Consider the following 12,706-nt stretch of genomic DNA (forward strand, 5'->3'; position numbering starts at 1 on the left):
TGGGAGGCTTCCCATCAACAAGGTAAAGTATCATAGCGATGAAGATGGAGAATAATGTTGGGGCAATAACATCCTTGTTTGACACCTGATTCCGCCTTAAATGGGTCACTTTGGCAGCCATTGCTGTCCAAGACTGTTTCCATCATGTCATCATGGAGGATCCGCAGGATGTTCACAAATTTGTTTGGGCACCTGATTTTTTGGAGGATGGTTCAGAGAGTGCAGCGATTCACCGTGTCAAATGCCTTTGCAAGGTCAATGAATGCCATGTACAGAGGTTGATTTTGTTGGAGCTGTTGTGCAGTGAAGATCATGTCCACGGTTCCTCTGGAGGGGCGGAAGCCGTTCTAGGATTCTGGGAGGGTGTCTTCTGAGAGGGGTAGAAGGCCGTCCCCATCAGTAGGATTAGGATATGACAGCAGGCTTGTTGGCCATTGCTAATTGTACCATATTTAATGACACATTGCCAGTAGTTGTGTCCAATTCTGGGCACCACAATTCAAGAGAGATATTGACAAGCTGAAATGTGTCCAGAGGAGAGCGACTAAAATGATCAAGGGTCTGGAGAACAAGCCCTATGAGGAGCGGGTTAAGGAGCTGGGCATGTTTAGCCTGAAGAAGAGAAGGCTGAGAGGAGATATGATAGCCATGTATAAATATGTGAGAGGAAGCCACAGGGAGGGGGGAGCAAGCTTGTTTTCTGCTTCCCTGGAGACTAGGACGCGAAACAACGGCTTCAAACTACAAGAAAGGAGATTCCATCTGAACATGAGGAAGAACTTCCTGACTGTGAGAGCCGTTCAGCAGTGGAACTCTCTGCCCCGGAGTGTGGTGGAGTCTCCTTATTTGGAAGCTTTTAAACTTCATTTTGTTAGTTTTGGCCCAACTCTCTAATCTGTCAAGATCGTTTTGAATCCTGCTCCTGTCCTCTGGAGTATTGGCTATCCCTCCCAATTTGGTGTCGTCTGCAAACTTGATAATCCTGCCTTCTAGCCCTTCATCTAAGTCATTAATCAAGATGTTGAACAGGACCGGGCCCAGGAGGGAACCCTGCTTGTGGCACTCCACTCGTCACTTCTTTCCAGGATGAAGAGGTAGCATTGGGGAGAATCACCCTCTGGGTTCGTCCATGTAACCAATTACTGATCCACCTCACCGTAGTTTTGCCTAGCCCACATTGGACTAGTTTGTTTGCCAGAAGGTCATGAGGGAATCTCCCTCCATGAATCAACTTGGGCCCTCCATTCTTCTGGGGAGGCCCTTCTTTCACCTCTGCCAGATTCACAAGCTCGCCTGATAAGTACAAGGGAGAGACCTTTTTACTCTGTGGCCCCCCGACTCTGGAACTCACTACCTGGAGAAATTAGGAAAGCCCCTACCCTAGAAACCTTTAAAAAGAACCTTAAAACCTGGCTCTTCTGCTGCGCCTTTGATGAGTAGATATACAATATCACACTATTGCTTAGCCTCAATGTTTTTGTCATTGGAGTATATGTCCCGTCCCCCGCTTCGTGGGGAAGCCTGATTCCACAGCCCCCACTATAATGAGTCCTCCTCCGCAAATAATCTGTCTCTCTTTTATCTCGCTATTATTATTATTATTATTATTATTATTATTATTTCTTGGATGAAAAGTAATTTCCTCTTACTGGTTTTCTTTGCAGATCAAAGTGATTCTGGTTCAGATGAACACTGGGGAATCCTTGGGAGCAGTCCTCATGCCTGGCGCAAAACATGGGGTAGACACACACAAACAGGAATCCCCTCACTCCAGTGGAAGGGAAGAGAGGGGACTGAAATGTGAGAGGGGATATTTTAATCACACAAATGGAACCCACTGCTGCTTGCAGTGCCACAAAGGTACGGTTAATGTTGTGTAAAAATCCCCTTTGATTCCAATGTGCTTGTATCACTGCCACTTTTAAAAATTATTTTGTGCTACCACTTACACCTCAATGCAGGACACCTGAAAGCTATTACCCACTGCTAAGTATGGAGCACATGGAAGTCTGGGATTCACTATTAATGTGTGAGTGCTTGCAATGGTTGATAATTGCCTGGAGGAGAAAAAAGCAAGATATAATGCGATTTCATCATAAATTCAGTGAAAGATAGACAGGAGTGTCAAAGTGCCCTTCCAGACAGGCCCTCTATCCCAGGATCTGAGATTATCCAGATCCTGGGATATAGGGTGAAACAAAATGGGCAGACAAAACAAAACAAACAAACAAACTTCAAAACAAACAAATCTTCAGGCAGGACAGAGGGACCTTTTATTCCATCTTCCTATCGCTTGCCGCCATTTGTAACTAAAACACAGAGACTAACCGAGTTCAGCAGTGGAACTCTCTGCCCCGGAGTGTAGTGGAGGCTCCTTCTTTGGAAGCTTTTAAACAGAAGCTGGATGGCCATCTGTCAGGTGGGATTTGAATGCCATATTCCTGCTTCTTGGCAGGGGGTTGGACTGCATGGCCCATGAGGTCTCTTCCAATTCTTTGATTCTATGATTCTATGATTCTCTAACCAAGAGAGGCTTTACTTGAAGATGTGTCACGCTGCCAGGGCTCTGCCTTATTTAGGTAGAGATGAACCAAACTCCCAGTTTTATCAAACAGTTTAATTAAAACAGCACGCACTTGCTGGCTGTTTTAATAGACCAAAATATAAAACATAAAGATAGCACTCAGCCACAGAATAAACAAAAACTGATAGCAAAAGCTACACCGTAGTCAAAGGATCCAGTCCAGTGGTCAAACGCCGAGAGTTCAATAAACAAAGTCCAGGGATCAAGAGTCTATACCGCAGTCAAAAGCCAGTCCAAAAGTTCAAGGTTCCAAGATTACAGGAAACAGGTCAGGATACCGAAAATTCAACAGACCTGGGGGGAAAACCAGCAGCATCTACCACCAAAATATGACAATTTCCCCCCAAAGATCACTTCCAAGGCTCTCTCCTTATATCCACAAACACCCAGCTGCAACCTATCTCTTGCATACCTCTACCCTTAATTGCTTTCACCCATTAACTCTTACTTACAGATTACTAAACCCTTTAGAACTAATACTTATATTAACCCTTCCATCACCAAGCACCATCAACTGCAGAACATATGACAAGATGAAATAGTTTCTTCTTTTATTTGTATCTTTCTTATTGTATATGCTTAGTGGTTACATAAGATCAATGGCTTGCAGAACAATGTTTTAACACGAGTTTATCTCAATATATTCCTGTCTTCCAAAAACTGTAATGGACAGGGAGAAGGGGAGGGAAGACTTTGAAGAATTCTGCCCCTGCTGTCCTCGCCTAATCCTTTACCCTACCCAGCCCCTCCAGATCTAATGTCCATGCCCTCTTGTTTCTGTTCTTCCTACCCCATCCCTGATCCCATTGTCTGCTGTTTCGCTTGTTGCCTCCAACCCACTCCTATCAATGGCACTGCTCATACCATGTCCAATGCATTATATGAATCTACACTGACCATGTACGGGCAGCCCCCAAGTTACGAACAAGATTCTATAGGTTTGTTTATAAGCTGAATTTGTATGTAACTTGGAACAGGTACATTTTTAAGTGTAACTCCAGTCATGTCATTTGTATACATATATATACTTTAGATAGCATAGGGAAGGGGAAGGGTTAACACCTCTGTGGAGTATGTTTTGCTGTCTGTGCCCCTATACAGAAGTTTTCAGCTCATTTTCGGTCCCTGTGATAATTGGATTTTGAAAATCTTAGTTGTTGTGGAAGCTTTACTGGAGACACTTCTTCCCCATGATAACTCTTTAAGCAGTGAATTTCCCTTCCGAGGAGTAGATTTCTCTCACTTCCTGTTATCTCAGCCCCGTTCCTTTGTAAGGCAGATCATAGAATCATAGATTCAAAGAGTTGGAAGAGACCTCATGGGCCATCCAGTCCAACCCCCTGCCAAGAAGCAGGAATATTGCATTCAAATCACCCCTGACAGATGGCCTTCCAGCCTCTGCTTAAAAGCTTCCAAAGAAGGAGCCTCCACCACACTCCGGGGCAGAGAGTTCCAATGCTGAACGGCTCTCACAGTCAGGAAGTTCTTCCTCATGTTCAGATGGAATCGCCTCTCTTGTAGTTTGAAGCCATTGTTCCGCGTCCTAGTCTCCAAGGAAGCAGAAAACAAGCTTGCTCCCTCCTCCCTGTGGCTTCCTCTCACATATTTATACATGGCTATCATATCTCCTCTCAGCCTTCTCTTCTTCAGGCTAAACATGCCCAGTTCCCTAAGCCGCTCCTCATAGGGCTTGTTCTCCAGACCCTTGATCATTTTAGTCGCCCTCCTCTGGACACATTCCAGCTTGTCAATATCTCTCTTGAATTGTGGTGCCCAGAATTGGACACAATATTCCAGATGTGGTCTAACCAAAGCAGAATAGAGGGGTAGCATTACTTCCTTAGATCTAGACACTATGCTCCTATTGATGCAGGCCAAAATCCCATTGGCTTTTTTTGCCGCCACATCACATTGTTGGCTCATGTTTAACTTGTTGTCCACAAGGACTCCAAGATCCTTTTCACATGTACTGCTCTCGAGCCAGGCATCCCCCATTCTGTATCTTTGCATTTCATTTTTTCTGCCTAAGTGGAGTATCTTGCATTTGTCACTGTTGAACTTCATTTTGTTAGTTTTGGCCCATCTCTCTAATCTGTCAAGATTGTTTTGAATTCTGCTCCTGTTCTCTGGACTATTGGCTATCCTTCCCAATTTGGTGTCGTCTGCAAACTTGATGATCATGCCTTCTAGCCCTTCATCTAAGTCATTAATAAAGATGTTGAACAGGACCGGGCCCAGGACGGAATCCTGCGGCACTGCCATCATGTTTTTACTGCCTGTAATGTAGTTCAATCTGGATTATAATGGCAGTGTAGATGGGGCATGAGCCAGCTTGAAATCTATAGCAATAGCATGGGAGGGGAAAGTAAGAAGTGGGAGGTGAGGAATGGCTTTAGGGAGGTCAATCACTATACTTCTCCTGAATCATTTTTAGGAGTCTTGTGGAGTCTCAAGAACAGGGATCCACTAACTTTTTAAACAGAGGGCCAGGTCACAGTCCCTCAAACTGTTAGAGGGCCAGATTATAATTTGAAAAAAAAAATGAATGAATTCCTATGTGCAATGCACATATCTTATTTGTAGTGCAAAAAACAATACAATAATTAAAATGAATAACCATTTTTAACAAATACAAACTTATTAGTATTTCAGTGGGAAGTATGGGCTTGCTTTTGGCTAATGAGTGATGCGTGACCGCATCTCCGTATATGAACCCACACGATCTCTCCGATCATCTGGAGAGACTCTGCTCACGATCCTACCTGCGTCGCAAGCGCGATTGGTGGGGACGAGGGACAGGGCCTTCTCCGTGGTGGCCCCCCGACTCTGGAACTCTCTCCCTAAGGATATCAGACGAGCCCCAACATTGGCAGAGCTTGAAGACGTGGTTGTTCCAGTGTGCCTTCCCAGAATAGGAAACTCCTAGAATCATGTCCCAATTGCACTTTACTAGAGATTAAGATTGTCTGCACACCGCACTTATCTCCAAAAACCTATCCATCTCACCTGTTATGTCCAGCATTTTAAAATTTTAATCATTACATTTGGCCCAGCCTTAGTTTTAAATGTGTCACGGTGTTATTGTTCTAATGTTTATTGCTATTGTTTTAATGTTTATTGCTTGTTTTATGAGTTTATTTATTGTTGTATTTGTTATGCTGTTGTTTTATTGATGTGTTGGGCCTGGGCCTCTTGTAAGCCACACCGAGTCCTTTGGGAGACGTTAGCGGGATATAAATAAAGGATTATTATTATTATTATTATGAGATAGGTGTTGTTGTTGTTGTTGTTGTGTGCTTTCAAGTCATTTCAGACTTAGGTTGACCCTGAGCGAGGGCCAGGTAAATGACCTTGGAGGGCCGTATCCGGCCCCTGGGCCTTAGTTTGAGGACCCCTGCTCAAGAACATTGTTCAGTAAGAGAGAGAGCACATTTTCTTCTGCTGAGAAGGTGGGCATTATGAACACACACAAAATCTGTGTGTGCCATGAGAAACTGTATATCAAATATCCTGTCCCTGCTCCCTTTACAAAACTGAGCTGGACTCCTTTGTAGTGAAGGTGTGTGTGGTACTAATTGCAATAACTGCTGGTTGCAATATGTGTATTGGGGTTGGTAGGGCAACACCCGCTGCATATAGGTTGTCTCTGAGTTATAGATGATGATAATGATGATGATGATGATAAACTGATATAATTCTGTACATAGCTCACGTCTCCCTGACTGACACTTACTTACTTACTTACTCACTTACTTAGGCGATCCCTCGCTTTCCGAGGATGATTGTCTTCCAATATTCTTGTGGGTCCATATGTGGCTATGGAGCCCTATTCTTGCTCTGCATCTTCTTCCGATGCAGAGCAATTGGTTTCCAAGTGGAAGACGGTCTCGGCCGGGGTTGGCTTGACGCGCCTTCCTCTTGGCACATTTCTCTTTTTCACCCTCCACTCGTGCCTCCTCAAATTCTGCAGCACTGCTGGTCACAGCTGACCTCCAGCTGGAGCGGTCAAGGGCCAGGGCTTCCCAGTTCTCGGTGTCTATACCAGCGTTTTTAAGGTTGGCTTTGAGGCCATCTTTAAATCTCTTTTCCTGTCCACCAACATTCCATTTTCCGTTCTTGAGTTCAGAGTAGAGCAACTGCTTTGGGAGACGGTGGTTGGGCATCTGGACAACATGGCCAGTCTAGTGGAATTGGTGGCGGAAGACCATCGCTTCAATGCTGGTGGTCTTTGCTTCTTCCAGCACGCTGACGTTTGTCCGCTTGTCTTCCCAAGAGATTTGCAGGATTTTCCGGAGGCAGCGCTGATGGAATCGTTCCAGGAGTTGCATGTGATGTCTGTAGACAGTCCACGTCTCACAGGCATAGAGCAGGGTTGGGAGGACAATAGCTTTATAAACAAGCACCTTGGTATCCCTACGGATGTCCCGGTCCTCAAACACTCTCTGCTTCATTTGGAAAAATGCTGCGCTTGCAGAGCTCAGGCGGTGTTGTATTTCGGTGTCGATGTTGACCTTGGTGGAGAGGTGGCTGCCAAGGTAGCGGAAATGGTCAACATTTTCTAATGTTACACCGTTAAGCTGTATCACTGGCATTGGTGTCTTCCTGACTGACAATCCCCCGCTTCATCACTGCAATGTCTTTCATCTCATTTTGGTTAATTCTTTTTCAGGAACTTATGTTGCGGAAGAGTGTTTAGGGCCAGGGATGGCACCCAATTGCTTAGAGTGTCCCCGAGGTACCTACATGCCAGAAAATAATTATAATCCACAATGTTTGGGGTGTGCAAGATGCCGAACAAGTAAGTCTGTTATTTTTTTATTTAACCAGGAATAGATGGCAGTGAAATTTCAGAGTGTTGTTGTTCAGAATGAACAGGGTTGAAACAGGAGTCAGAAGTTGCATAAAGTGAGGGGTGCTTAATAAAATAATAAAATAAACCTGCAAGAACCAGTATTGGAAGTATTTATTGGATTTATTGCATTTTCTTTCTATACAGTTGGCCTTCCACTTTTTACTTTTACAATTTATTTTTTTCACAGGTTTAATTAATATAGCCTCTCTAGGTTTTCTAGAATGGGATTTCTTAAACTGTGGGTCCCGGCTCCAAATGCTGTCCCCTTAGTTCAGTGTTGGGGATCACAAAAAATGGTAACTGTTCTGTTGCGTGCTGGGCTTGAAACGAATTGCTTTTAAAACAGGACGTGCAACTTTAGCCCAGCGGGAAGCCAGGGGGCCCGAAGAGAAATTCTTAAGGATTTTCACCATAAACAGTCTCTAGAGCAGTGTTTCTCAACCTGGGGGTCGGGACCCCTGAGGGGGTCACGAGGGGGTGTCAGAGGGGTTACCAAAGACCATAAATATTTTCTGATGGTTATGGGGATTCCATGTGGGAAGTTTCAGCCAATTCTATCGTTGGTGGAGTTCAGAATGTTCTTTGATTGTAATGAACTATAAATCCCAGCAACTGCAACTCCCAAATGTCAAGATCTATTTTCCCAGACTCCACCAGTGTTCACATTTGGGCATATTGAGTATTCGTGCCAGATCCACCATTGCATGAGTCCACAGTGCTCTCTGGATATAGGTGAACTACAACTCCCAAACTCAAGGTCAATGCCCATCAAACCCTTCCAGTGTTTTCCATTGGTCATAGGAGCCAAGTTTGGTTCAAATCCATCGCTGGTGGAGCTCAGAATGCTCTTTGATTATAAGTGAACTATAAATCCCAGCAACTACAACTCCCAAATTACAAAATCAATCCACCCCCAACCCCACTAGCATTCACATTTGGGTGTATTGGGTATTTGTGCCCAGTTTGGTCCAGTGAATGAAAATGCATCCTGCATATCAAATATTTACATTATGATTTATAACAATAGTAAAATGACTGTTATGAAGTTGCAACGAAAACAATATTATGGTTGGGGGTCACCACAACATGAGGACTGTATTAAGGGGTCACTGCATTAGGAAGGTTGAGAACCACTGCTCTAGAGGGCTTGGAAAATATAATAAAGTCTTTTATTGGTGAACAATCAACAGAAACTTCCTTTGTCTTCAAAAGGTTAAACAAATGCTTCCAGGTCTTTGTGCAAGTGGTGGCTTCTAACTGTTACTTTTACTCTAAAGGAAAATCCCTTTCCAAACTTCTCCCAGGCTAACTGTGATCCTAAGCCTAACTGATGTGGATCCACTACCAGGCTGATCTGCGTCTCAAAACTGAGTGGACCTACCAGTAGGCCTGTAGTCACTTAGCTGGAGTTCTTGATGTTTAAAGCTGTTATTCCCTCCGAAATTCCTCGGGGCTGTAAGGCTGTTTCCCTGGGAACCTTTGGGAATCTTTAGATGCTCTTAAGACTGTTCTCCCCCGGGAGGTCTTAAGGGTTGAAGCCTTTGTACAGGAGAAGGTCTGTACACGTCCTGTACATTGACTTTCCTTGCTGAGACTGACTGAAAATGGCTCCCTTCCCTTCACAATTGTCCTGAACAGGGGGTGGAACCAAACTTAACGATGATGGACAGAGGGCCTGCCCTATAACTGCAAACTTTAACAGAATCCCAAGCCTTGGGCTGCAAGCAAACACTTAATACAAGGCAAATAAAGTTGGAGCTTCTGGTACAGCTGTACCAGCACAGTAACAGTAACAGGTTTCTGAACACCACATTACACAAATCATTTAGCAACAAGGTGCATTGTTTACAACAGACTCTGCAGAAGATGTTGCAGCTCTACCCCTCTCTCCTCACCAAGGAAAATCAGCCTGTTTAGCAAGCCTTGCAAATGCTGATTTGATATCAGTAAATGTTTGATTTTTAAAATCTATTTTATATACTTATATGCCTGGGGTCACGTGAAAAATTCTCGGGCCAAAAGGGGTCATGAATGGAAATGTTTGTGAAGTGCTGCCTATAGAACCACTCTATGATCAACTTCCAGCAGAGCTTGGAAAAGGTGTTTTCTCGTTTTTTTTAAAGCTGTTTTTGTCTGTAGTGTACAAACTTTCATGGGGGTCCTGAGCCCCTCATCCCAGTTAATTTGGAGGTCTGATTGTATTAAGAAAAAAGAAATTAATATAACATTATATTATATACACTAGCCGTCCCTTGCAAGATCACGCGTTGCTGTGGCCCAGTCTGGTGATCCGGAATATAAAGTAATGTGAAAGTGTGGGTTTCTAATATATGTAATTTCTTTCTGCTTGTGGGTAAGCAGTATTTCTTGTTTGTTTGTCAGTGTTGATGTGGAGATTGTCTGGTTTGCCTACTCTGGAATATGCAACATAGAATTGCCCTTCTTTAGGGGTCTTTTTCTAATCTATGATACTATATCTCTCTGTGTGTGAATCATATATATCTATCTATATCTATGGCTGGATGGCTCTTTGTCAGGAGGGCTTTGATTACATTTTCTTGCCCTGGTGAAGAGAGTTGGATGGTCTTAAGTATTTTCTGTTGTCATGGGGGTTTTGTGTGGGAAGTTTGCCCCAATTCTGTCATTTGTGGGGTTCAGAATGCTCTTTGATTGTAGGTGAACTATAAATCCCAGTAACTGCAACTCCCAAATGTCAAGGTCTATTTCCCCCAAATTCCATCTGTATTCATATTTGGGCATATGGAATATTTGTGCCAAGTTTGCTCCAGATCCATCATTGTTTGAGTCCACAGTGCTCTATGGATGTTGGTGAACTACAACTCTCAAACTCAAGATCAATGCCCACCAAACCCTTCTAGTGTTTTCTGTTCATCATGGGAGTCCTGTGTGCCAAGTTTGGTTCAATGCCATCATTGGTGGAGTTCAGAATGCTCTTTGATTGTAGGTGAACTATAAATCCCAGCAACTACAACTCCCAAATTACAAAATCATTTTTTTGAGTGAAGGACATACATTGGGTTGTTAGGTGCCTTGTGTCCAAATTTGGTGTCAATTTGTTGAGTGGTTTTTGAGTTATGTTAATTCCACAAACGAACATTACATTTTTATTTATATAGATAACATAACTATAAATAGTGATTAATAATGAAGTAGATCTGTGCAAGCAACATTCTCAGATAGAGACTAATATGTGTTTATTGTTTGTCACCCTTTGTTACCACACTGGGCACTGCAATTTATGTAGAACTAATACTTTGCACAAACCCTCTTCCTTTCTCTTTGTAGGCTTCAAACAGATAGAAATATCCAGCTGCCACCCCGAACGGGACACTATCTGTGGCTGTGCCAATAATCAGTATCAAACTAGTGATGGCTCTGAGTTCTTCTGCAGGAACTGCAGTGCTTGTGAGAATGGGAAAATCAGACAACATTGTGAGTATGATCATTGATGGAATCCATGCACCCTCTCTCCTTCCTTCCTTCATTCATTCATTCATTCATTTACTCATGCATTCTAAAAACTGAGTCTCCACTTCAAACCTTCTATCTTATCTAGGCCCGGCCTAGTTTTTATTGTGTTACGGTGTACTGTTTTTATTGCTTACTGTTATTGCTTAATGTTTTGATTTGCTTTTGGTTTATGTGTATTTGTTATATTGTTGTTTTATTGAGGCCTTGGCCTTTGTAAGCCACATCGAGTCCTTCGGGAGATGTTAGCGGGGTGCAAATAAAGATAATAATAATAATAATAATAATAATAATCTGTGTCATTGTTTCTTGTTAAACTCTGTCACCCTGGATAAGGCACAGCTGTCAAAAAAGCCAAAGTAATTAAAAATGTTGACGGGCTGGTAAAATCTAAACTCAAATTCAGTCCAATATATAAAGAACATACATTATTGGGTTCTTGGCAGGGGGTTGGACTGGATGGCCCATGAGGTCTCTTCCAACTCTTTGATTCTATGATTCTATGATTCTATGATTCTATTGAAAACCTCACTTGCAACTAGCCAGCATTTTATTTCAAAAGGGAGGCGTCACATCATGACTAGTTATCAACCCAATTGGGTGGGCTGGTAAGTCCTATCATAGAATCATAGAATCAAAGAGTTGGAAGAGACCTCATGGGCCATCCAGTCCAACCCCCTGCCAAGAAGCAGGAATATTGCATTCAAAGCACCCCTGACAGATGGCCATCCAGCCTCTGCTTAAAAGCTTCCAAAGAAGGAGCCTCCACCACACTCCGGGGCAAAGAGTTCCACTGCTGAACGGCTCTCACAGTCAGGAAGTTCTTCCTCATGTTCAGATGGAATCTCCTCTCTTGTAGTTTGAAGCCGTTGTTTCGCGTCCTAGTCTCCAGGGAAGCAGAAAACAAGCTTGCTCCCTCCTCCCTGTGGCTTCCTCTCACATATTTATACATGGCTATCATGTCTCATCTCAGCCTTCTCTTCTTCAGGCTAAACATGTCCAGCTCCTTAAGCCGCTCCTCATAGGGCTTGTTCTCCTTATCCTTGATCATTTTAGTCGCCCTCCTCTGGACACATTCCAGCTTGTCAACATCTCTCTTGAATTGTGGTGCCCAGAGTTGGACACAATATTCCAGGTGTGGTCTAACCAAAGCAGAATAGAGGGGTGGCATTACTTCCTTAGATCTAGACACTATGCTCCTATTGATGCAGGCCAAAATCCCATTGGCTTTTTTTGCTGCCACATCACATTGTTGGCTTATGTTTAACTTGTTGTCCACGAGGACTCCAAGATCTTTTTCACACGTACTGCTCTCGAGCCAGGCATCGTCCCGCATTCTGTATCTTTGCATTTCTTTTTTTTCTGCCTAAGTGGAGTATCTTGCATAGGCGTAGCAGTACTTCCATGCCAGAATCATAGAGTTGGAGGAGACCCTCTATCTATCTAGTCCAACCCACTCCCATTGCATAAAGCCATTGTAGAAATCTACTCCAAACCTTTCATTATAGACCTGTGGTCAAGAAAAGCCTATTTCCTTCCAAGTTATGCTCTTCTGTTGCCAAACGGTGTTTGTCATCAGAAAATACCTCCTAATGATTAATTGTAATTTCTTGACTTTCAGTTTGGATTCATTGCTTTTTGGTCTAGAATAGCAGAAAGCAAATTCACTCTGCTATCTACTTGACAGCCATTCAGATATTTAAAGAATACCTAATATGGGTTGTTGTAGGTTTTTTCGGGCTATGTGGCCATGGTCTAGAGGCATTCTCTCCTGACGTTTC

The 12,706-nt window shown here is 43.3% G+C and overlaps 1 protein-coding gene across 1 annotated transcript in view; it reads left to right on the forward strand.

Annotated features, from left to right (window-relative positions):
* LOC132767942 (tumor necrosis factor receptor superfamily member 1A-like) overlaps positions 1-12,706 on the forward strand; it is a 30,600-nt gene that overhangs the window by 6,275 nt on the left and 11,619 nt on the right. The window contains exons 2-4 of the mRNA XM_060763392.2: positions 1,665-1,860; positions 7,254-7,382; positions 10,743-10,889. Of these exons, the coding sequence (XP_060619375.2) occupies positions 1,665-1,860; positions 7,254-7,382; positions 10,743-10,889 (472 nt within the window). The remainder of the gene's footprint in view (positions 1-1,664; positions 1,861-7,253; positions 7,383-10,742; positions 10,890-12,706) is intronic.

Source organism: Anolis sagrei, chromosome 2 (assembly GCF_037176765.1).
Source record: "Anolis sagrei isolate rAnoSag1 chromosome 2, rAnoSag1.mat, whole genome shotgun sequence".
NCBI lineage: Eukaryota > Metazoa > Chordata > Lepidosauria > Squamata > Dactyloidae > Anolis > Anolis sagrei.